The sequence below is a fragment of the Centropristis striata genome, chromosome 8, assembly GCF_030273125.1.
Source record: "Centropristis striata isolate RG_2023a ecotype Rhode Island chromosome 8, C.striata_1.0, whole genome shotgun sequence".
In the NCBI taxonomy this organism is placed as follows: domain Eukaryota; kingdom Metazoa; phylum Chordata; class Actinopteri; order Perciformes; family Serranidae; genus Centropristis; species Centropristis striata.
In genome coordinates, this window is record NC_081524.1 from 23667463 (window position 1) to 23694551 (window position 27089).

The 27089-nt window shown below is 39.5% G+C and overlaps 1 protein-coding gene across 3 annotated transcripts in view; it reads left to right on the plus strand.

Annotated features, from left to right (window-relative positions):
- The first annotated feature begins 3197 nt into the window (after positions 1–3197).
- LOC131976430 (lamin-A-like) overlaps positions 3198–27089 on the plus strand; it is a 48509-nt gene continuing 24617 nt past the window's right edge. The window contains exons 1-4 of one of the 3 annotated variants that reach the window (XM_059339455.1): positions 3198–3350; positions 7784–7948; positions 13015–13143; positions 14916–15301. In XM_059339455.1, coding sequence (XP_059195438.1) covers positions 14961–15301 — 341 coding nt within the window. In that variant the 5' untranslated portion in view covers positions 3198–3350; positions 7784–7948; positions 13015–13143; positions 14916–14960. The other 2 variants (XM_059339456.1, XM_059339457.1) reach the window with 2 other exon arrangements.

A 27089-nucleotide genomic window follows, 5' to 3' on the forward strand; every position in this document is an offset into this window, starting at 1 on the left:
GGGAGTTGTCAGACAGGCGTTGCAGACCCTATGCAGCGGGGGAACATCAGAAAAGCCCTCGCACATTTCCCGTAAAAAAAACAAAACACACACACACACACACACACACACACACACAAGGGTTTGCAGCAGCAGCCCCGGTGAACAAAGAACCACGCCGCTCGTTTCGCGTATAGACTCCCCAAGATGTCCTCGACAGAAACCACGCCTGACGGCATGGTTGTAGTACAACACAAAGACTCTAACTGCAGTCATGATAGTAATATAAATTAGTATTATTATACAAAAATATATATATGCAGGAATGCAGTTAATGTATTAGGTCAGACCTTTTTCATTTTTGAATATTTTTTTAGGTTTCAAACAGGTAGCAAACTACCTACAACTTTCAATAATTATCATTAAAATGTACATTTATTAAAAAAATCAGAATTAATTTAAGTGGGAAGGTTTCTCATTTGATATAATTATTTTCTGACTGAGTTGTAAATTATTATTACACTTGGGTCACCACCGTAAATATCCTTAAAAGCTTTGAGGAATCATTGGATCCGGTGTAATAATTGCCACACAGTGCTGAGCAACAACATCCATGTTTTCAGCTTCCTTAAAGTGTCGGTCTGACTGAAGCTTAGCCTGTCCTTACCATCTGTGCATATGCATGGTGGGATGTACAGAGAGTATGTGTGTTGCGTAAGGATACCTGAATGACAAGGCGAACTCTGGGGATGTTTGGGAAAACATTTAATGCTCCACTGCTTCATAGTTTGTTTGTTTTTTATTCTCCACTCCACTAGAAAATAGATATCTTTACATTAAAATAGGTTGGTGTTCACTGATATCTGATAGAATAAATCTCTGTGTAATATCTTGATGTCTTTGCTCTGTGTTCCCCAGGGAGGTGTTGAATTCACTCAGTGGATAACTTGTGAGTTTTAACCCCAATCCATTTAATTCAATTCATTAATCCACATCATATGTGGTGTTTTGTTTTTTAACCATGCTAACTGGGTTAGAACTGTAATGACAAAAACAAAAACACACACAGTCTTCCATTTTGGCTTATATGACAGACTGAGCATGGCATGTGACTCTTAGAGAGATTCACCATGAATATTTTAGCATTTCTAGTGACAACACCTTCTGCCTTTTAATAACACATAGAATGGAGCAACAATATAATCGCAAATTTCAAACACCAGGTCTGAAAATAGAAAACAATAAAAAAAAAATGTTGTAATAAAATGGTACCAGAAAGACAGAGCAGGTGTATTTACATGCATAATCACAGTCTAGACGTGCTCTCTGGGTGCCAATCAGGAAGGGGGTTCGTTCCCTAAGGGTGTGTTGCAGATGAGAACTCACAGGGAGACTCCTGGTATGAGTCCAGGATTAAAACATCCCCACTCCACCCAATAACATGGATATAAAAAAAAAACAGCAGCAGGAGGAGAACAGGATTGCGTGATGCATGAAGGACCAGAGGGTGGGCTCAGGAGGTCTGCCCTCAATCCCCACCCCACCCAGTGGAGAGGCCAGAGGATTGGGTGAGAGCATTGTTGGGAAGGGGACGAGCCTCTCACTGGTGCATCGAGTATGACAGTGTGTCCAAGAGGTCGTCTGGATTTCCATTAAAAGGGGTCTGCTGGGAGTCCAGAGCCCCAATCAATAAAAAGCATGGATCTGCGATAGTGTTTCCCCCCTTAGACACACCCCTCTCTGTCTGGATGTGTGAGTCTGGTGTGGCCTGCTACAGGCCTGGTAGGTGATGCTGTTGTACCACATAACCTTCGTGACCCAGAACTAAACCGTCTCTGGGCTCTGATTGGACCTCAGCAGGTCTGGTTTTCATTCAGACCTCACTGTCTTTAGTTGTGGGCTACAATTGTCATTTGTACACTTGTGTTTCTCTGTGTGGATGTGTGTGTGTGTGTGTGTGTTAGCTGCGGGATGCTTGTGAAACCCAGAGTGCTGAGGTCATGTTACTTGCACATAAAAAACCCTCAATGATCTTGACCATCTGGTCGTCACAGTAGTGCTGTTTCTCTTTTTTTCCCCCGATGAAAGGCTGACTGGCATCTTTGGGGAGATGCTGTGGTTTACTGTGCCGCAGAGTCACATACCAACCTCTTTGTCCAAGAGCCCATGCAAATATCGCTTTCACCTATGGACAGTATCTGTCTCTCAAAGAGGACAGGCTTAATAGGCTGTAAAAACATGCCTAAGAATCCCTAAAGGACATCCCTTTGACTTCCATGGCCAGATGTCCTTTTCAAGACTTTTCTGGTGCCCCGCTGTCACTTGAATGAGGCTTCTGCGAGCACAAAGGGACATGTTGGCTAAGCACCACGTGCTGATGCCATAGCGAGCGGGCTCTCAGGGATGATGTAAGACCTCATGCAAATGATACCACATCTTGTGCTCATAAACTGACGAGAGCCCTGAAGTCGGTCAGCTGACCAGATGAAACACTAAATCCAGAGGCCACTTTATGTATGGGGTTTTCCCTACTTCATTTTTTTCCCACTTTTATTTGTTTTCTCCTGTTTGTTTTTACTTGTTGGAAGCTTTTTCCACTGTTGAGAGAACTGGCCAGGGAAGCAGCAACACAAGTACTTACAGGCAGACAGCACAAAATGATTACACAATAAAACAAAAAACAAACAAAAACTTGTTTAATAAGACTCATACAAATTCAGTCTTGAGTGATAGTGGTGGAGTACTATTAAAATAAATTAAAAATCATATTTAAAGGAGGCACCACATGAAAACTCACATTTTGACTGTTTGTCAAAATACATTTGGGTATCGGGAGTTCCTACCAACCGACAAACCATGAAATAAGACAACCCAGTCAGTTTTTTGGGACTACCCAGATTAAAAAAAATCCAAACATGTGATTCAACAAGCTATTCAGATGTGGCTCCCCCTCCCTTTTGTCACAAGCTGCAACATTAAAATATGTATCACACCGCATCTGAGTATTTCAACCCACAGCTTAAGGAGCTACCTTTGCAAAAGGTACACCATTTTTTTCTCATAAGCCAATCAGAGCAGACTGGGCCTTTTCAGGAAATGGGCTTAAAGAGACAGTGACCATTTCAGACAGAATGTGAATTTGGGTATGTTCAGACAGGCAGTATGAGGAGAATAAAGTTTTTGGACATTAAAGGTTTTTAAATGTTCTATAAGAAACCCCAGAAAATAAGTATGAACCTGAAAATGAGCAAAATAGTCCCCTGTGAAGCAGATAAGTGTTTCTTTCTCAGTTTTCCCCCCCTGCAGGTTGACCATCATACAGGGACCCAGATAATGATGCCTTTTTATCCCAAACTGTTCCATCTTTTGGGGTAAGTCAGCAAAAATCACCACACTAATCTGCACTTTTTAACACCCAAAAAAATGAAGTTCTATGTGTAATGTTATGCTTGCAGATTTAAAACTCCTATATGATATGCTTGTTCACTTTTTAATATGCTTTGGGATTTGTTCAGTAAACAGTGCGACCCACAGGATGCTCTTTAGCAAACTACTGTTTGTCTGTGAAAAACAGGTGAAAGTGTTGTTTTATCCCCAAGGTTGGCTGTTTTTAGAGCTTAAACTAATGGTTATTTTCAGTGTTGATTAATCTATTCACTTCTCTTATTGGTAATATGTAACAGTTTAGTCTATAAATCATGGTAAAATAGTGATAATGCTCACCGAAGTTTTTACAAAGCCCAAGATGACATTTACCAATCTGCTTGTTTTGCCCAGAATGAAAAAAATATTCAATTTAAAATTATATGAAACCTTTTAAAAGCAAGAACCAGATGATGTTTGACAAATTTACTTCATAAATTCAGAATCACTATCAGAATCCGCAGAATCAGACTTTTGCGATTGTTATTAATCAATATTTGCAACAAAATATTTTGCTTTAGCAAAATAAATGTCCGTGCTTCTTCCATCTTTAAACTCTGAGCATGAGTGTGACTTTGTCAACCCCGCACACACACACAAGAACAGCTTCTTCTCACCTGCTGTGAAACACTCACATGCATATGAAGCTGTTGACCCAGACACACACACACACACACACACACACACACAAACACAAACACACTCTCACCTCACCCTCTGACAACAAACACACACTCATGCACTGGGATGTTGTGATTGGGAGAGCTGGTGTCAGCTGGGAATATGAGTCAGGTATGACTTCATTGCTTTTTACAGGGTATTAGGTCATCTCTCTCACCCTCTCCCCCTCCCCCTCCCCCACTGTGTCTCTAATCACATTGATGCTGTACAGCCAGTGACACGCCTAGTGATGAGTAACGCTCACCTCACCGCTTGCTTCCCGTATGGTGGTGATCTCACACGCATCATTGAAAAGCTTTGAACCCAAGAGTCGTCGCTTTAATCTTGGCATTCGCTTCTCATTTGCAGAAGATGTGACAGTCAGCTAATATGGATATTGCTTTTACTGTATACAGTGAAAGATTGCATTCCCTTTAATCTGCTAAAGGACTAAGTCACGGGGTTGGTTTCACATTGTGAAATAACTGATTGGGTCACATTTGAATAGAATGTCACTGAATTATGATGGCTTGTTAGAAATAACATTACAAAGTGTTGTTTATTATAAATAATAAAAGAAAATAATATGATAAAAATACCCAGCAGTATAAAGAGTAATTTCAGTCATCTACACTTCAACTTCAAAAGTCAAATGTTGTTTATATTACGCCTATTATGGCCCTTCTGCATACTTTTGACACTTCTTTTGCTGCCAGTATTTCCATAATGCAACTACGAGGCACTTTAAGTGTTGATTTTGGCGACCCCTGTGGACAAAGGTGGTAGTGTTTCCATGAGCATCACGGTCTTGTGTCGTAAAGATCTTGGTCTGGTGAGTAAAATGAAGACCAACTTGTTTTTAACGCTAGTTTTTTTTTTTTAAATACAGCTGTTTGCAGGATGCACAGCGATGAGGTAATGTGTCTATTTGTGGCTATGTAAGATAAATAAGTGTGATATGAGGATGGGGACATTTTTAACTGCATTGCCTCCAGCACTCTCTGTATGCCTGTATCTCTGCAATGATTGCATGTGGCACTTTTGTTCATATTGGAGTATTTTAAAATTGTTGTATTGCTACTTTTATTTAAACGTCTCAGGGATTCAAAGATCGGTCTGTTTTGACCACACTATTATAATTATTATTATTACCACACTGTCAAAATATGTTTACTGGGGTTCTCAAAGTACTTTTTGTGGGTTTGGTCCGTCTAATGGGACATTTTGAAAAGGTTCATTTTTGTACCAAAGCATTGACATATGAAAATCTTTGTTAGTTGGCTAATGCAATCATTTTAGAGTTACATATGACAAACTAATACTGCTCTGAAGTAAGTTTTAGTTCCAGCGTAGAATACAATCACGACACAGCCCTGTGTTCTGAAAGATCATGATGCCTCCAAGTGACCCACAGTCCTGTTCCATCATTTATGAACATATGAATGTAAACAAACCATTTACAGCTCAGTAACATAGGTCATGTAAAATTCATGTTCAGCTGTTACATAATGATAAGCATACCCACGAAGAGCTCTGTAAAATATCTCCAGCAGCACACTTGAGTTGTTTTTAATTTGTGTTGTTTTGTTTGTGTTTAGAATGAGTTTGGGATCACAGGGAATTAAACTGACTGCACTATTCAACTGGGCCATCTGTACAGCTTGATAGTGGCAGTCATGCTGGTATAGCTGCCTTGAGGAATAGTTGTATGGGGCTTCCTGGCTGTCGGTTTAATTAAATTATCAATTCATGTGAAACCCAGCTCGGGTCAGTATATCAATCTTTGCCAAAGTGGGGTCCATGGAGCCACAGGGGCCCCTGAGGGCTCTTTGGGGGTCCCAAGTGAAATTAATACCATTGACATTGTGTGTATTTCAAGGTTCTGGCAGCCAAGTGTGGTGACAATGTTGTGATAACAGGTATCTGAATTGGGAAAAAAATATTTTGGCAAAGAAGACAAAAAAATGAAATTATGATCTGTAACCAAATTGTTTAGATTTCTTTATACTTGAGATATTTGTACTTCAAGACCCTATAGCCTGGAACATTGACTGTTTAATAATAGTGAACATAGTCGCCATATTGTTGTTTTGCAACCGGTATTTCAGCAGAACAGCTAAGGATTTGCTACGTCAGCAGCTAATACTATTGCTTGGTTGGTTAGCAAGGGACACGTCTGACTCCTGAGTGTCTTTTAGTCCAACCAAACACTGAACAAGACATTTATAATCAACCAAAATGTTACAGTTAACTTTGATGACGTGAAACACACTGTGAAAGGGCCCAAGTTCAAAGACAAAAACACACAGTGCATTGTGGCGGCTGCCTGTCAATCATATGGTAGCCCTGCCTTAAAGCATACCCTGATTTATGGTCTATTTTACTCTAAATGGGACCAAAATTTACAAAATAAACATTATGTTTTATTGAAGAAGACTTAAACCTAACGATTGAGAACAGAAACTAGTGTTGGGACAACGAAGCTTCGTGAAGCATTTGCTTTATCTACAGAACCCAATAGATGGAGCTCTTTGTTCAACAAAGGGCTGAAAACACACTCAATTACTATTGCTGAAGCCTTTTTTTTTCAAGCCAAGACCGCCATCGAGTGGCGTCAAAAAATGAAGCTAATGCTTCACAAAGCTTCGTCGTCCCAACACTACCATAAACTCATTATGAAAATCTCCACAGAGGTAGTAAATCAAGTGAGAAATAGAGTCATATTTCTATTGACTCACATACAAACTGAGTTCTTTCTGCAGTCGGTGATGTTGCCAACTGCTGGCCATTGGAGAGAATGCAGGTTTTAGACACTTCCACATTGGCTTCATTTCTCCGGGGTAGCCGTTTGGTCTAGAACCTCTAAGTTCATTTTTGATTACCAAAGGCCGTTATCAACGGTGCAGACAGAAATGTCTCTGAAAAGACAGAGTTTGCAGCGGTGCTAGTTTTTCAAGCTTAACGAACATGTCGGCTGGGTGACGAACTTTGTCAAATATCAGGTAAACGGTCAGTAAAATTAGTTTTTTGGTAACTCTTGAGTCAAGAAATATGCAATGTAGTAACATAATCTTGATTTATATTTAATCAGCGCTTTAAAAAAAACAACCGAAAAACATGAATTAATAAATAAGCCTAAATAAATTACCCCGAAAAATATAACAAAAAATATAGTATATGTATTGTATACCTAAAGTAAATTAAAAGTCTAAATATGTATTTATACAAATCTAAAATGTAATTGATATTTTAACACAAATAAGTAATAAATAAGTAAGAGAATAAAAACAAGTGATGACATTCATATTAGCTTGTGCTAAAAAAAAAAAAAAAGCTCTTTATCAGGATAAACTGCAGGTGTTATTTCAGATGCCTTACTTGAAACAATATAGAGGTACTTTATAATGTGTTTATTAATAGTGTTGTCTATACAATGTGAGATTACCGGATGTTTGACACAAATGAAAAAAATAACTTATATTATATAGGTCTTGTAAAAAGAACTTACTCAGATGATCAATTTTATATTTTAAATGTTATATATATTTTTTCTACTATCATCTAGCTACATTCACTGAAAATCCTCACCAGTGAAACATGATCTGAATATGTCGCGGACCAAACAGGGACCAAAGCGTTAATTACGGTCGCCAGGTGGCGCCTGTAGGCTGCACTGTAATTAGCAGAGATTGGCAGTCTAATCAAGTGTGTTGATTTTCAGGTGGCTGTCGGCTGCCTGCCCGGCTCAGAAGAGTTCATCCTCACCGATTTGTCCAAAGATAAAACCGGCCCAGTGGATAATATCATGATTAACTCGACTGTCGACATTTTTGAAAGGTCAACAGCAACCGTGGAAAGGAGGAAAAGCGTTTCCAAAAGAGAGAAAGTAAGACTTTTGAGTCAATCTACTGAATGTCGCAGTGTGAATATCTCTAAGCTGCCTGTATGCTGTGTTTTGGGGGGGCTGTATTTCTAAGACACCAGCAGACAGGGTGTTGAAGTAACTCGTGAACTCAGAGACAGATGTTGAGAAATTTCACCCAGTTTGAAGCATAAGTTTCTGTTCAGTGTGTCAGCCAGTGGATGGCGCTTAGTATCTGCTCTGTGCTTGTGAATGACTTGAGGTGACAAGGAGAGCGCAGGGCAGACAGGGGGCGCCAGAGAGGCGAGAGTGACGGAGCTGCAGCATCATTCATGAGCAGAGGAGAATAAAGGGATAGACACCCAGTGGTGGAAGTATAAAGGAGGAAGTTAAAAAAAAAATCTAATTACACACTGTGAAAATACTTCTGCACAAATGGAAGTCCTGCATTTAGAAAAGAAAAAAAAAACTAAATGTAAAATGACTCACTGTGCAGTAGAACAACTATCTCTGTTAGGGTTTTATAATTGTATATGATGCTTTTGGATGAATGTCACTGCTGCATTAATGTGTATGTTGCATTTTACAGCTGTAGATGTTTGAATTTTTGCTAATTTTTTTAAATCTTATTTTATATTCTATTGGGTAATTAGATATCATTAATCCCAGCGGGAAATTAAGTTGTCATAGCAGCATCGACAAACTATAACATATAAGAAGAGGTTACAGATGCAATAAAAAAGTGACTAGTAAATTGACAAATGCAACTGATAGCAGCAAAAAGTCAGTCCAGTTTGATGCATAATGAGTTTAGGTGCAGTATTAGTCCAGAGCATCATTATTTACAGCAGTGCATCATATCTTATAAAATAAGCATAAATCATAATCGTATAGCATATGTTACTGCACAGTGAGTACTTTTAATTTTAATACTTTACCAGATTACAAAAAAAGATGGGACATTGTGTAAAATGTAAATAAAAGCTAAATCAAATACTTAGTGATTGTATTTTTATTTTTTATTTTTTTACAAAAGAAAGCATTTGGCATATTATTTGCAAATCATTGCATTCAGTTTTTTATTATACTTTTTTCTGATAACCAGACACTGAATATAAAACAACTGGAGAAGAATGCACACAATAAATAAATATTATGAAATCCAGTTATCATAATGGTAGAAAAGAGAGAACTTTTTTTTTTAACACATTGAGCTCATTCTTCCTATTTTGTGTTTACAGTTCAGTGGCTGGATCAGTTTTACTCATTGTATTTTTTTTTAATCTGGAAAGTCATTGTCACTGTCAAACAAAAACAGCAGAGTAAAAGGTGCCATATTTTATCTCTGAAATTTAAAGAAGTAGAAGTATAAAGTACATTTTATTTTTTTTAAAAGAAAAGAACAAGTGCTTCAGACTTGTATTTCATTTTCAAAGTCAATTATTTACTTTCCACCACACTCAGAAGTGTTTTTACTTTATTGACACACCCAGAAGGTACAGGCTGGATGAAACAAACACTAAAGGTGCTGGTGGAAAGTGTGGCTCCAGAGGTGAGCTTGTTCACTGCATCATCACATTAAACCCACAGTAGTTGAGGATTATCTAGCCTGGGTGGTGGCTATTCTGTCTAATAAACAGTTTCCTCAATTTCCCCTAGGGACAGTAATTTCCTCATGCTGCTGATTGAAGTAAAGGGACAAGTTTCTGATCTTGTCTCAGCAATATTTAATACACATTTCCTGCACATGAAGAATGAGAAAAAAATAATTTACATACTGATGGTGTTCAGAATAATTTGCATGGTAAGCAAAGCAAAAGCTGATGTTATAGAGCATGTTATAAGGTGTAGAAATGGGCAGACTTATATTTAGCATTACTTTAAAAGCAAACAAACACAGGTCTGAAACACAGGCTCTTGTGCGTTGGTTGGAGATATGGTAACAGTCTTTTATTAATGATTAATGCATGTTGTGTGAACAATGGTCTCTTGAACAGCAGAGATAACACAGTGAGAAACTGCTTTACAATTATAACTGCTGCTAAGGTATAAAGCACACTTCATGACAGTTAATCAGTAAGTAACTGACTGGTGCATTGTCAAATTAAAAGATTAATGATTCTGTTGAACTGTTAAATTGTACAAATTTGTCATTGTTGTTTCACTGCATTATCTGAAAACTAATCAAAACGTGAGATACACTGTACGTCTGTGCAGGAAATGGAGAAAAAGGTGATAAAGAGGAGCTGCTCTCAGGTTTTGAAACTGGAATGCATGTAGTGTTTATAGCATAGCCTATTTTCTTATGAAAAATTCCTAAGAGTTTCCTCCCACACCAAACAGTCTCATGCTGAAATCCATATTTGTCATTGCTCTTTTTTTCCCAGGAGAGCAGCGAGTCAATGGAGAAATCTAACCTCTAGATTGTGCAATGGGCACGCCTTGTTTTGTTTTTTTGCTGCCCGCTTGGAATGCCGTGAGGGCAGAAAGAAAAAGACGAGGAGTGAGACAGGGACAGGAAGAGAGCTGCCTGCTAACGCATTCTTCAATACTTGTCTTTGTGAGTTGCATCACAGTCTGTCATGCCTGCTCCTGTCTTTACACTTGATGAGTAGATCTGGGATTCAGACTCCCAAGTGTGTGTCAGAAAGGCGGCTGAAGACTTGAGGGCATCGGTAGTAGTATGAAAAGTCAAGTCATCAAAGAGCAGTTTTATAGGATTGCTTGGCATCTAGCAGTGTGGTTGCAAACTGAAACCAACTAAATACCTCTTTCCCTACCCCTTATTGTGTGTAGTAGAACCTACAGTGGCCTTCAGGTAGAGTGAATTGTAAAAGACCCTCAGGTGATAGGTTTGCACTTTCCAGCGAAAAAGGGGGAAAAAACCCAATTATGATTATATTATGCTAAATTTCTAACAAGATCCTGCTATATTGTACACCCCCCGGCCCTTAAAAACATCATAATCTACAACAATTATTAACGTTTTTATATTTGCATCTGTTTCAAAAACCTTCTTGTTGTTACATATTTCACTGTGTGTGTGTGTGTGTGTGTGTGTGTGTGTGTGTGTGTGTGTGTGTGTGTGTGTGTGTGTGTGTGTGTGTGTGTGTGTGTGTGTGTGTGTGTGTGTGTGTGTGTGTGTGTGTGTGTGTGTGTGTGTGTGTGTGTGTGTGTGTGTGTGTGTGTGTGTGTGTGTGTGTGTGTGTGTGTGTGTGTGTGTGTGTGTGTGTGTGTGTGTGTGTGTGTGAGAGAGAGAGAGAGAGTGAAAGAAAGAAAATAGAAAAGAAAGAGAACAGGGTAAGGCAAACAAAAGAAAAATGGGATGCAAATCCCTAACTATAACTCAGGGTTTCTGATGCCTAACAATAACAAAAGTGTTTAAAACAGCGTTTGTGAATGAAAGAACTTATTTAACATATTTGTGGTTATAACATGTAGAGACCCGACATATCTTTGATTTGCAGAAACATACAATGGCAACATTTAATCTGGCAACTGAGCTGAAACAAAATGAATAATGAAAAAGATCATAAGTTGCAGCTCTAAATACATTGCAGCCTTTAATTTTGCTTTGGTGGTTTGTGAACTGTTTTTTAGCCTTTTATAAATTTTTGCTCTGGTCTTAAAGAGGAAGGTGCTAAAACTGCAAACTAACAAGTAGAGCGCCATAATGAGGGTGAGGTTATGTCTTCAGATGCTAACAAACAGGGAGTTTCGAAACCACAAGCTCATTATTGATCAACCACCTGCAGATTTGTTCTGTTGTCTGGAAAACGTGTCATTAATCGTCCTGTTCTGCTTCAGGGATCTAGCTGGCGTCATACCTGAAAGTCCCTGTTTCAACATCATTATTTATGCACACAGGCAGGCCAAAGAAAACTAGAAAAGGCTGGAAGGTTTGGAGAGTTGTAGTAAAGCTTGTTGAAGAGAGATGCTTGAGCTGCCAGATAGGCATTCTTGTCTTAGTGTGACACAAAAACGTAAGTGGAAAGACAAAGAAAGAGAGAGAGAAGCAGAGGTAGAGACTAGGAGGTGGAGGCTGAACAAGTGAACTGTTTGTACTGGGATGTGTGACTCAGAGAGGCAGATTCAGAGGCTGACGGCTCCTTTCCACTGGAAGGCCACACTGAATCCAGGATACTCCCTTAGCCACTGGGCCTGCCCCATGCCCAAAAACAGAGATGCTGTCTTGCCCCTTGTTTAACCACATGCACATACACATGAATAGACTAACCTCCATTTCCATGGTGAGAAGATACACACACACACACACACACACACACACACACACACACACACACACACACACAGAAAACGTCTTTTTCCCCTGCATCAGAACTTGATTGGACCTGTGACTCGATTAACTCCACCCCGAGGAAATAAATATAAGACCAGAATCAACTTGGTTTTGAGTGTCAGACCTCAAGACTTTCAAGATGACTTGTGGGAATTATTCTATCACTCACTGGGAATATGATGCAAAACATTTGTGGAGCTTTTCCTCTTTGGATTCACTGGATGAGCTTGCTGACAGGTTATTTTTCTGCCACGGATAACAAAACAACGGCGCTATGAGGTGGTAAATTTCCATGTACTTTGGACTTGTTTGTTTGATTACCTTGTGATATTATGTGTGCCAAGGTCATCTGTGCAGACAGTATTTTTTTGTTTTTGCTCTGTAAAAGTGAAACAGAAATTCTTCTCCTCTGTATTTGCTTAAGAGTCGGCTGTCACGGGCATTTTTAGCTAGAAAAGTGGGATAAGAATGTATTCTTCATAACAGCAGAGAGGAGCAGGGTGAGATCCGCACATTCACACACTTTCCCCACCTGGGAGCTGTTGAGGATCATCAGTGTCACTGCGTTTTATTGACAGAGCACTTGCACCAGTCGCTGAGGTCAGTCTGTCTGCGAAGGCTCTGTCTGAGTGAAATGAGAAAGGAAAAGATAGGGCCAGTGCAGGGGGAGATAAAGCTCAGCAGCTCCTCTCTGTGTGTGTGCGCACACAGTCTGTCTAGCCTGACTCCTCCTTGCCGCCCCACCCTCCCCTCTCTCTCTTGTGCTCCCGCCCCCTCTCTCCCTCTTCAGCAGTAGGTACATGTGCAGTGAGCGACAGCTAGGAGAGCAGTTCAGGGCACGAGCCAAAGGCGCACACACCCACTAGCAGAGAGCAAGACTGCATTATTCAACGGATCCTCTTCTCTACACTCCTCTGGGGTATGGCACACACACTCACAGCTGCTCACACACACTCAAACCAGCAGATAAACTTCTAGAAAGGTCCTGTACTTTCACTTTTAGTCCCTTCAGCAGGCTGAAGTCGAGAGGTTCCCACACTGCCGAGGTAAGGCTCAAAGGGCTAACTCTGGTTTCTGTCTCCCTGTGAGACTTTTTGTTTGTTTTTTACACTGATAGACAGCACCACTGTTGTCCAAATAATGTACTCATGATATAGTGCTTGTTTGGCTTGTTCAGTCCGCTCAGTTATTTTCATTTTGTCAGGGAGTGGTGTGGAATAACTTTGCAACTCTAAAAGTTGTAGCTCATTTTACTGCCTGTTGTTACAGAAGAGTGGGACATCAGACAGCACCTGTTAACGCTCGCCACATTTTGGGAGCATAAGTGGATGCTTCATTTATTCAAAGTTAGGCCAGAAAGTACTTGTGTGAGTGTATGGGTTTGCTCCTGTGGGCGTGTGCACGCATCATGTGCATGCATGTGTGCGGCATCCCACCCACATGGGCGTGCATGTCCTTGTGCGCACTTTTGGTAGTAATGGGCGGTGGAGGGATGGATGGCAAAGTCCACCCACTGCTGAACCAAACTGGAGTGGGCTTTCCCGCCGTTGAGTGGGAAAAGGCGGTTAGGTGGTGAGTGGTTAGCTGCTGAGAATACCTGGTTACACCTCACATACCTGTTCAGCCTCAGCTGGAGTTAATACCGAGGCATTTATGAATGTTGTTGAAGGCCTCGGCCATAGTTGAACTGTGATTTATAGGCTGAAATGTTTGCATTTTTTTCCCCCGCTCATTTTCAAATATATCCCAGAACTATTTTATTCATTCTACTGCACTCCTCTGAACAGCCACAATTTGGATGCATGTCCTTATCAGGGCATCTTGCAGTATTTGTTGATATTATGAGTCAACACATTGGTATTATGATCAGTGCTGGCGAGATTTTTACTGCAGAACACACTGTGGAAGCAATTGGATGCTTTTTTTTATTGTGGTTTGCCTCTGTTTTTAACGAAAAGTCTGTGGAGAGCAGAGGAGGAGGGACGTGTTTTAATTTAGGCTGGTGTCCCTAGCTGCGGCTGCATATTTTTACGAGTAATTACAAAAGTGTTTTAATTGCCTTGTGAGAGAGCCGAAGGTATGGGTTGATGTACGTGGGAAATATGTTTGCTCAGGAGTGAACTAAATAAAGTGGCTCAACTGCTCCTGCAACAATTTAATGGAGCCTGAGGAGAGAGAGAACAGTGAGGCACATGTTATGACTGTGTGTTATAGTTTGCAATAGAAATACCAGCGGGGATAAGGGAAGTTATCAGGAGCACTAAAAGCAGGAAAAGGGCAGGAAAATGTAGCACCTTCTTTTTTTAAATAGGAGTTTTCCAGCCAAAAATACAAGTGAAATAAAATCCCATTCCTGTGAATGAGCACTCCCTCTGCAAATTACTTTTAATTCCACACAGTTCAAATACAGAGGGTTGGTATTAAATGCAGTTTTATAGATCTGCTTACTCACTGTGGAAAAAGGATTCTGGAATACATTATCATGCAGATCTGTGAGCAGACCCAGCTCTGAAGGCGGGCTGCCCAGACACGGATCAGGGTTACGCAAGAAGGAACATTTCTTCAGTATAAACTCCATTAAAGTTTAACGTGTGATTCAACCCTTGATTTGCTGCACTGCGTTTCTAGGGAAGGCAGCCCAGATATTGTAGTTTTCATTAACTGTTCTTCCCTCCCCCTCCTCCCCCACAGCCAGTGACTCACCCCCTCTGCACCTCTTGCTGAGCCATTATTACCATGGAAACCCCGAGCCAGAAACGCACCAGCCGCGGCGCTACTTCCGTCTCCCCGGCCCGCATCACCAGGCTGCAGGAGAAGGAGGACATGATCAACCTCAATGACCGGCTGGCTATCTACATCGACAAGGTGCGCTCGCTGGAGTCGGAGAACGCCGGACTGCGAATGCGCATCTCTGAGTCAGAGTCCACGGTGACCCGCGACCTTTCGGGCATTAAAGCGGCCTATGAGGCGGAGCTGGCCGACGCCCGCAAGACCCTGGACCAGGTGGCCAAGGAGCGAGCACGCCTGCAGCTGGAGCTGAGCAAGATCAGGGAGGAGCACAAGGAGCTCAAAGCCAGGTAGGAGGAGCATGTCGGGGGTGGAGCCTGAAAGGGAGGGGCTTAGTTACTACGGGATGTCACATAGTGGTTGTGGCCTCACATACAGTACTAGTTATTATATTTATTGTATAATTATATATTATAGGGTTTTGTGCATCTCGTTTCTCATAGTGTGCTGTTAAATGCGATAAAGCAAAACAGGCTTTCATGCAGACATACTTAAAAGTCAGCATATGCACCAGGAGACATTCATAAATCTTTTAAGTTGTGCTGCAGTATTGATGATTTAACATTTATTTGCTGTTGTCTGGTTCCTTTGTGGGGGAATTCCCTGCCTTTCTGGCAACCGATCCCATAGCAACTGGGGAATACTCCCGTGGCTCTGATGCATGAGAATTACAGGCTTTTCACATTATAGGCCAGTCAAATTTACTTTGTAGCACAGTACAAAATGGTGATTCAGATAAGTTGTTCTTTTGGAGAACAGAGTTAAGGCACAATGGTAATATGAGAATAAATTATATGTGACATAATTGCGGGCAACATTCTTACAGTATAACGTGATGTCCGTGTACTTGCTGTGACACATCGGCAGCTGCAGGTTTGTTCCTGCATTTGTGTTTTTTGAAATAAGCATTCCTTATAATGTACCATTATTCAGAATTTCAGCTTAAAGTTTGAAGCTTTCTGTATCTTAATATTTGTGATTTCATAGTCGTGGTTAAGTCGGCGCTGCAGTCAAAGCAGCTGAACATGTGGATCTGAATGTTGTAATTTTACCTTTTGTGCTGTTATGACTCCAGTTCACACCTGTTGTTCAGTACAACTGAGGTGGTGCAACACCCTAATTTTCAGTCAGGCGTGTCATGTGGAGCGTGCAGCCATACCCAACATTAGCACAGTAGATCACATTCCTGGTGGTTGAGTTTGTATGACTCGTCAGTTGTCAGGTATGGTTGTGTCACATTTTGCCCCAGGGGGTGTTGGAAACGACACACCTCCAGCCAAACGGCTACACCTTCGACACACAGCCTTCTCTGTGAACGTAGAATTACTGCCCTAATGACAGATGGCCTTTCATTAGTGTTCGACACAATGCAGCGTCCGAAAGCTTGAATGTGAAAACTTTACACTATATTGGCTCTATCGGCAGAAGCTCAGAATTCAAATCTGTTTCACTTTAGATGGACTTAGATTAGGGGCTGCTTGATCATGGTAAAAATCATATTCACAATAATTTTGGTCAATATTTAGATCACAATAGTCTTCTCATTGATTTAAGAAACATCATGCATTTATTAAAGATAAACATTTTCTTGAATTTTACATAACATTACATTACAAAAAATAATAAAGATTAAAAATAAAAAATGAATTTATGAAATGAAATGAATAATATATGATATATATACCTATGTACATTTAAATAAATCATATAAAATAATAAATAAACAACATTGTAATATTAGTCCACTTCCACAACCTGCTGAAAACTACTATACCTATAAAATATTAATAAATTAAATAAAATCAAATATGTTGTAGTGCCCCGTCACCATTGATGTAATGTACATTTACTCAGGTACTGTACTTTAGTGCAATTCTGCAGTAAATGATTAATAGATATATTGCAGTATATTATTATGGATTAAGATAAGCCTTTTTGATGCCTTGGTAAAATTCATAAGCTCCCAGGAAGTTTATATTGTAAGAAATAGACCCCACCATTACCAGCTGCAACATAAAAGTTATAAAAATTATAAATATATAATTATATAAAATTATAATTCAATAACATCATTAACATTATTATGAAATGGGCCATTCTGCATGCTAAGTCCTTTTATTTGTGGGACTTTAAATACATTTTGATGCTAACACGTCGTACTTTTACTTCACAAAAATGTGCCTGGTGTTCACAGATCACAGTGGATCAAGACACGTGGAGTAGTAACATATTTAATATAATTTCTACTCGTTATAAACCCCACCCCAATTCGTAGTAAGTTAAACTTGTTATATCTGTAAATGTCAATATTTTACTTGAAGAAAGTCATGTTGAAGTCACATAAAAGTCACCCAGAGGAAACCTGGCACTGAAAGTGTGTGTTAAGGGTAACTAATGATTAACTTAATGTGCTGTGGAGTGAAAAGCATGCAGTCATATTATTTCTTCTGTCTCTTTTTGGATGCTTAATGAATGTACAGTATGGGTCAAACCTCTCTCCTGAGGTGTGGTGTTGTTGGTGTTTTCCCTTAGCTGTGATTTCAGCTACTCTGGGAATGTCTACAGATCAGTCGATGCTGGCTGCCGAGGAATGTATCAGCGTCTTGGCAAAGTGCACGTAGGGTTAGAGGAGTCTGAGAGAATGAAACTAGTATACAGAAAGTATTTGTCCTCCTACAGAACATTTACTCACAAGTCAGACTGCATGGGCTCCTTTACAGTCTGATTTTTGTAGCACACAAATTTCCCTTTTTTGAAGAGTGACACTTCTTTTTAAAAAAAACCTATTTCAGTAAAGCATATTTTCAGGGTTAAACCAACAGTGTGTGTGTACAAGGGTGACACACATGACAGGGAGTGCTTTACCCCAATTAGCGCCTTTGTGTCCTCTTCACTAAGTTGACATTACTATTGAATATGAGCTGTGTAGCACGTCCATGTGAATGTACACAAAACCAAGTGGGTGTGGCCCAGCGCTGCGTGTGAAAAGACAAATGAAAATGTAAACATTTTGCAGGAAATGTGCCTTTGAATGTGGCTCATTTATGACCATCCCGAGCTCATCAATCTATGTTCTGTAAATTTGCACATAGTGTAGGTGGATGAGGATGTTGACTTTGTTGCACGCTCCGGATGAAAGGGCAGTGTGTGTCCCGAGAGTGTTGAGAGAAGTGTATTATTACATTTTCTCTTCTCGTCCAGAGTAACCCCCTGTGTCACTGTGCTTCTTGTAATTCTCCTGCTACTTGGCAAGAGGAGCGCCAACGGCTCCTGCAGCAATGAAGGAAGCAGAGCTTTGACGCATGTGTGGTGGAAAAGAATCACTGAGTGCAGCCCGGGCCGGCTTTATCTGTTACACTTTAGCCCGTGTGTTTGGTGTTTAGTTGCCATGGAGTCTTGGCTCGGCCGTGTGACGGGGTGGTGACTCAGACTTTTTTCACGGCCTCTGGAATGGGCTGACTGTGGACTCACTGTAACAGGGAAGTAAGGTTTAATAATACACCCTGTGGCGGGCTGCTTTGACCGGCGTGCTGGGCTGAGCTTCAGAAGGCGACGCAGCAAACACGAGACATCCACATCTCACAATATGTCGACTTTTACTCCTGTACCCTTGGTTATTCCTCTCTAGTTTGACAGAACACACAGCAACAGGTGGCGCCGTCACTGCAGTTCAGTTGACTGGACACACCTGTTTAGCCCAAAGGCATGACACAGCATCTCTTCACACACGTCTTTGTATGCATAACTACCAACGGGAACACATGCTGCCCCCCGCCCCCCCCCGAGGCAAAACCTCAAGCTGTTGGGCCAGGATGCCAGCATTCTCCCTACAGCACTATTTGACTTGTAAATAATTCAAAACTGTGGAAAAAATGATGAACATAACAAAAGCAGGCGTGGCTGGAATGTGGGACTGTAAAATAAAGTCTGAAGCTTGGAGCCAGGTATGGAAGGAAGGAAGGAGGAAAAAAAAACAGGTCAGAAACAGTAAATATGAGCCCCTGAGCTACAACAACAGCAACAGAAGTCTGTTCACAGGTTTGTCAAGACCTTGTTCAGACATCTTTCCTTTAAAACTAAAATAGTGCGTCTGGCTGGTGTCTCGTGCCCAGTCTACCCTCCAGCTGTGCCGCTGGCATTGAAACATTAGTCTGTGTGTGTGTGGGGCAACTGGCTCATCAGTGTCACTGGCAGGACTCGTTCTCTAAATCCTACTTTAACGCTCCACCCAGGCAGAGCAAAGGAGGGAATATTTACAATGTAGATTTCATGACACAGTTTACTCAATCTGTTGTTTTTTGCAAAGACACGTGCTCATATGTCAACTATTGACCTGAAACGATTTATTGATAATAAATGATTCAGCAACTACAGTAGAAATCGCTCATACGGATCAAAGAACTTGGGATAGAATCATTCCTGTTCAATAAATTTATACAGTAGGCCTACAATACTGTATTATAGTGTATTGGAATTATAAAAAGTACAATAAATTACATTTTTTCAGTAATTTGAAGAGGTTTCCATTGTCAAGTCAATGATCAATTATATAATTTTCTTAATTGAAAATGCCAAAAAAAAATCACTGCTTTCTAGCTTCTCAAATATAAATATTTCCTGTCTTTTGTTGTGCTCTATAATAATAAACTAAATACATTTGTGTTTTGGACAGCAGTCTGGACAACAAGGCTTTAGAAAATAGAGACAGGCATTATTTTTTTTTAAAACTATTTAATGACACTTAACTGAGAAATGAATGAATGGTAATGGAAAAATTGTAAGTTGCAACCCAAGTTAACTGTATTAATGTTAATGTAGTATATATTATCTGTGTTACATGTGTGGCTGTGCTGCTGTTGTAAACGCTGTCTGAAATCAAAAGTGAACATATCTTTCTGATAGTAAGATATTAAACTTTGAATTGCTGCTTCTGGTCAAAGTCTGTCCGATAAGGATGAGAATCAACTGTTCGGGTTGAACGGTAAACTGCCGCACCTTTTCTGGATCCGATCTGCTTTGAATACATACGAGCAGGGATTTACCTCGGCTGAGTCCGCCCCACCTGTCGGCACTGTGGTTTAGGGTGGGGCAGCAGGTAGATGAAGCTTTCATACATTTTAATGCAACCAGTCCGTTGGAACAATGTTGTTTTTGTTTCAATGGATTAAATAAGTGCTGTGGTAGACACAATGTTGAACGTGTCGAGACGCAGCAAAGGCTGAAACTCAATATAATAGAAAGATCTAGTGCTACACTGAACCTCTTAATGTGCTGTGTTCAGTGTTGAAGCCGACTATCAGAGAAAACAGCAGGAAGTGCTCTTATCTTACAGCACATTTCTTTCCTTTGGAATATTTTCTTCCTATTAAATGTGACCACGGCTGCTCATTTATTGAATTGACATTTGTCTTTTTAACGGTGGATTTTTCTTGAACTTTTAATTTGATTTAAAAAATACTTGTATTAAGAGAAAACTAAATAGAATACATATATATTATATCATGTAAATATATTTAGATAAATAAATTAAATATAAACTCTCTCTCTCTATCTATATATATATACATATTAATAAAGTAAATAAATGATAAATAATAAATAAGATCAGCTAAACATTTATCCAATATATATTAAAAAAATTAAAAGGAAAAAACAATGTTAGACTTAAATATATTAGACAAGACAGATGAAAGCATCATTGTGAAACAAAATGCAGCACAAATAATCATTTTGTCTTGATTATCTTGTTGTCATAAGGGTTGGAAGCATAAATTGTAATTGAAAATAAACTTGATAAATTCCCAAGCCCTTAATATAGCCCACGGCAGTTTGGGAGTGACTTATTAGTTTGTGTTGTTTGTGTTGCTTATGATCACCCACAATTCTCTTTGATTCAGTTGTTTATTTGATATCTCATAAACTACATTTCCTTGTAATAGCCCATTTAGATGCAAAACCCCATTCTGACATTTTACTTGCTACTATCTGGAGACTTAATATTATATATATATTATATAATGTATTTTTATTCTCATCTCCGAGCAACACAGTAGTCACTGACATTTATGTTACAAAGGAAACCGACCTCACGCACTAAGCAACACATGCAATGAAATAAACAAAAGGCTTTTAATAATCCGCCAGCCTTCATCCTGTGAGGAGAAAGGGGAAGTAAAAGGGGGAGAGCGTGACTCCGGTGGAGGCAGACGTCACAAAAAGTGGTCTAAAACTAGTCATAGCTCGAGTTTCAGTGAGTAAAGTTTCTATGTTTGACTTGAGGGAAACTTTAAATGCGTCTCTAAGGTGACACGTTATACATGCGTGCTATTGTTATACTTTGTTGTGGATATCAGGAGGACTCATTCAAGCTGCTCATGTCGAGTTTGTTGAGATAAAATGTTCCCCTTAAAGCCTCTTCCTAAAATGGACAAGAGTAAGCCTGCACTCCTCTTCTGATCGTGCTGTTCAGCCTTTCAGATGCACTTGGTGGGTGTTTTTTTTAAGTGACGTTTTCTTTCAACAGTCTGGTGGCAACAGTTTCGGCATTATAATGTCTTCTTTTTCTTAAGCGACTGGGAGAGTACCTCTGACTGCATGTGAAGCTGTTAATGTGCTTCTTAGACTAACTGTACCCCTGTCATTATACCGAATAGGAAATCCCTTCCGACAAAAAATAATAAAAATGCTTATATTTAAGGAAAATTTATAAAAATTGGTACATATTTGAAATGGTCTCTTTCTTGTTTGTTACAGCTAAAAAAGATCAGAAACAACAGACCAGGGCTCTGCCTTACGATTACTTAAATTATTGATTTATTGCAGTATATTTTTATCAATAACTTGTCTAATAGTGAAAAAAGCTCATCACAGTTTTCTAAAGGCCAAGATGACGTCTTCAAATTGCCTGTTTTGTCCAAAAACCCAGATAAATTCAATGTATATATCACCAAAGACAACAAAAAGCAGCAAATCTTCACATTTCAGAAGCTGCAACCAAAAGAATATTTGACATTTTTCCAAAAAAAAACGGCTCAAAATATGAATTTATTATCAAAATAGTTTAATAGATTATTCTTTTGCCGAAAGCCCTCCTAGGTAATAATAAACGTTATTTTTGTTGATAGAGAACAAAAAACAATCTTCTGCGACACAGCAGATTAACTGTGAATATGTTATAGCTTCAGTAGAAATTATGGCACATTATAACTTCCTCCCAACATCTAAAAGACTGATTATGCAGATCTCGTAAAAATTAATGACTGTACTGTGCTGTTATTAGGTCAGAGTAATTAATGGGACAAAAACTAAAGCTCTCCAGGTTCCCATACTCTTGATACATCATTTAAAACGTCGGAACCCAACTTGACAGGTTTTTTCTCTTTTAACACTTTAAGTCTGTCCACTTTCATAATTTCAGTCATAATTGACTGCATCACCATAATACAAAGCCAGGAGCCATTAGAAAACATATTTTATCCTTCAGCTTCAATAATTATTGCAGCAATAGTTTTTTTTTAACAGCAGACATTTTGACGTGTCATATCTGGAAAAGCACGGGTAGAACTAATTAAACTAACAATGGATTAATTCCCAGTAAGTAATGCTCGTGAGGCAGCATGCACACTACCAGGAGTCTGGAACTGCCTTTTATTAATGTTATTAATTACACCACAATGACATCAGTCAAAATTTCTGCTGTGAAAAAAATTCTTTCTCAAATGCATCTGTCGTATTGTCGCTGGCACCCTCTCAGGTTTGAATGTGGAAGAAAATTAAACAAACATCAGAACATTTAGCATTTGGTGGATTTAAACTCCAGCTCGGCCTCATGAGTCCTGCTCCCTGAGGCCAGAAACGGGCTGCAAACCACCGTCAACCACCAGCGGCAGATTTCATCGTGCTGCTGTGCATCTTTCCTCATGCCGTTTGATCTCACGCCTCCTCTGTTCTTGTGGCTGCCTCGAGGGGGGAACCCTGTGTTCCCCTGCGATGATCTCAGCTTGTATTATGTGACAGCAGACAATTGTCTGTCACATTGAGTCATGCCACGGCAGATAAGAGCGCAGAGTAGAGCCCGTGATTTTGGGTGCCATCCAGCAGTGATGTGAATAAGATCACTCTTTCGAAGCGTCACAACATTGAAGACACTCTTTCAGCGTGTTCGAAAGTACAAAAAAAATATTTCTAGTGCTTTGCATATGAGAGGGATAAATAATTTAGGCCTGAATTATCTTTAAGAAGTGCATAAATCATTTTTAGGGGCTGGTTTTTCTACCCAACTCAATTTTTCAAGTCAAGTTTTATGACATTACCAGAATCTGACTGAAAGGGAAAAAGTGATTGTATGAAAACTTATTCCACAATAAAAAGTGTTTATTTCAACAGATTAGAGCTACGACTAAGGATTATTTTAATGTATTACAGTGGTTAGAAAATAGTTAAAAGAAAGTGGCATCCTTAATTCGCAGAGCCCGAAGATTTTCTGGTCCGACTGGTCCTAAACCCAAAAAGATTTAATTTACAATTATAGAAAACAAAAAAAATGCAACAAGGCTTACATTTTGAGAAGCTGGAGACTTTTTTGAGGGCATTTTTGCTTAAAAATTACTTAAATGGTTAAGTGATTATCAAAATATTTGCAGATTATTTATGAACTGTGTCTCCTTTAGAACATGTTTAATTTTACAGAATTCTTATTCTTTAATGATGTTTTTCTTCTCATATCTGATTTCTATACTTGTGTAATGAAGCTTAAAACTGGGGTAGCTTGTTTTTCTTTTAACTATGTCACTGGGTAAGAATACGTGTGGTCTGAAAGATAACTGGACTTCTGCACCTCGTCTTTGGCCAATCACAGGTCATTATTTCAAGGAAAGTGTGTTCCTTTTGGCTGTTCTATAAATGCAGATGCACGTCCCTTTAGACGCTTAAAGCCTGAATCAATGGCAGAAAATCCAGCAGGAAAAGTTACTGTTTCAGCATTAGTAACAACTGCCAACATTGCAAAGCAAAACAAAAATAAAAGAGGCTCTTTAAAAAAACAAACGCGGTAAAATGTGCATTTTAGTCGGACAAAGGCTCAGGGCTGCAGCTAATTCAAGTTCATGTTAATTCATCTAGCTAGAGCCTTGAGTCTGAGTCTGTCATCTTAAAGAGCTTACAGGCAAAAAGACTGCAAAGAAAAAAGGATGGTAATTCTCATAGAATTGCCACGATAACAATGATTGGAATTGATGACTAGTACTTGTGCAGGTTACTGTATAAATCATATGCATATGCCTATGTTCATCTTGTGGGAGGGGCTTAGGGCAGGTAGGGGACAGCTGCAGGAGGAGGGCTGTATTTTCAAACTCTAGTGGATTTTTTTTTTTTTTTTTTGCCTTTTCCAGAAAACCGCCTACCCCAGCTTTAAGGGGACACAAGTTTGTTTAAGGGTCCAATACAGTGTTTTTCCTATAAGTGTCCAGATGATGAAAGTACGTGCTATGAGGCCCAGTGATAGTACCGCTGGCTGGTCCAGTGACTATTTGCTCTCTTAGCCTCTAACAGAATACGTTGTAATGGAAAACAGATGCTGCAGGCCTGTAAATGTTCCGTATGGCTGTTGTATGGGGCCGTCTCTGTTGGGTTTATTGGTGTGCAAGTAATGAGAGAGTCTGCCTTGGACTTCAGCAGACCAGAACTTGGTACCAGGCAGAGGTTTTGGCTGTGTGTGTCTGTGTCTGTGTGTGTCTTTGTGTGTCTGCGTGTGTCTGTGTGAGAGAGAGACAGAGAGAAAGAGTGTTTGTGTGTGTGGAGTTTATAGAATTAGAGTTTCCATAGAGCCTTCAGAGCCCGCCAAGCCCTCGATGACTCACTCGCACATGGACAGGGTAAATCACTTAAAGATGGTGGGACTCCAGATTCTCTCTCTCTCTCTCTCTCTCTCTCCCTCTCTCCCTCTCTCCCTCTTTCTTTCTTTCTCTGTTTTCTTTTCTCTTTGCTCTTTCTGTCCAAAGACCAGCCCAATGTGAGCCAAGTGGGCAGTGGTAGAAGAAGCATGCAAATCCTTTGCTCAAATGAAAGTACAAATACCACACTGGGAAAATCCTCCATTATGAGTAAAAGTCTAATTTAAAACCTTACTCAACTAACATGTCGGCACTTTCCGGTGACAACCACCAGTCTCTAAAAAGACAACTTTTCAGCCATGTTTGTGATGATGCATTCCCCAGGTGATCCAAGAATGTTTTAAATATTTTTATTTTAGCTTAAGTAGTAGTAAGTACTTTGAATTTTCTCAAAGCATCCAAATTTGGAGATGCATGGTTTTCACTGGACAGGAAAGGGATTAAAAACTTTGATCTGACAATGACCCAAGTGGGACAAATGACCGACAATCTTATAGAACATGATGTATAACATATATAAAGAAGTTCAAATCACAACAAACTTAAACTTTCAGCAGTAAAATGCAACATACACATTAATGCAGAAGATCTATTCCCAAAAAATCATAATAATAATAATAATAATAATACATTAGATTTTTATAGCAATTTTAAAAGGTACTCAAAGTCGCTATATATGATAGTAGAACACTGATTGGGACAATTTTACTGCACAATATCTACTTCTACTCTTTAAGTACTTTGCTGATAATACTTACAGTTTACTTAAGTTTCTCGCATTAAGGACTTTTACTTTTAGTGGAGTATTTTCAGGAAGGAAAGAAGAAAGAAAAACGCTTCACACACTTCACCTTCAGTTTATCACAAAAATTCAGAATCACCAAATCCAAAGACAGTGATCTGAAAAGTAACTAAAGCTGTCAGACAAATGTAGTGGAGTAAAAAGTGCAATATTTGCCTCTGAGATGTAATGGAGTAGAAGTTAAAACTGACATAAAGGAAAGTACCTTAAATTCTACAGTAAAGTACAGTACTTGAGTAAATGTACTTAGTTATATTCCACAACTGGAAGTGAGCAAGGTTGGGTGCACTGTAACCTCAAGTATTTCATCTGGTTAGTTATGTAACGATTGTTCCCTATTCTGCCAAAAGCTCATTTACTCTGACATGAATGTGCAGTTGAATGGGACGTTTGGAGCAGTTCTGCTGTATAATCTAAACAGGGCACTGAGTTTGTGAGGGCGCTCTTTCAACATCTCAGATGTTCTGCATTAACTGCTGCTCTTGTTTATTAGGACTGAGGAAATGTGATTAGGAGCCAAGTTTTTTAAACTTGATGTGGTTTCTCATCAGTTACAGTTTGTTGTACTTTGCTAAAATAATTGGAGCTGCTGATGAGTATCATTTAATAATCGTTATCACCTGTATGTAGTGAGTAGTGCACTGCTCTGCTATTTTACTGGTTTGTAAATGTGGTGCACAACCAAAATAATGTTGTTTTTGTTAAAGAAGTTTGTGTTTTCCCTACACACATACACACACTCTTCTGGCTCAGCAAGTACTTGGGAAATAGTAAGCATGATTTTTTCTCCAGTTGCCAGGTGGGTGGGGTTTGCCACAGAGAACAGGACACAGAGTGCCAGTTTGTACAATCACAGGAAAGTCAACAAAGCGTAATTTTCAGTGTTTTACAGCTCATCTGACACTACATGAACTTTCCTAATGCAAACTCCACCTTTACCCTGAATGTGTGCTACTGAAACACATTTATCTTTCTGTTTGCTCTGTTTTATACTCACTAGTAAACTCTCCTGTGGTTCCTGTATGACTGTATTAGATGCCAGTTTGCGTGCAAGCGCCCAATCGCCAAACTCGTCCCACAACCACAACTTGCTTATACTCCAGGCATCGTATCCCTTTTTTTCTTCCTTCATACGCTAGGAAAAAGCTAAAGAATGCTGACCAAACGCTCATCACAGTCCCATAAACTCCACATGGGTTTTGTTTAGCTTAAAGCTAACAGTCACTTTCTACCCATGGCGTTTTCATTGTAACTCAGAGCAGCTGTAAAGAGCGCTGTGCCACACAATCTGTTCTTACTACATGGAGCATAAGTGAGGGTGGTGATACACCGGAGAGATTGCTTGTTAATGCAAATGAGAATTAAACTCTAAGATGCAAATTGGAG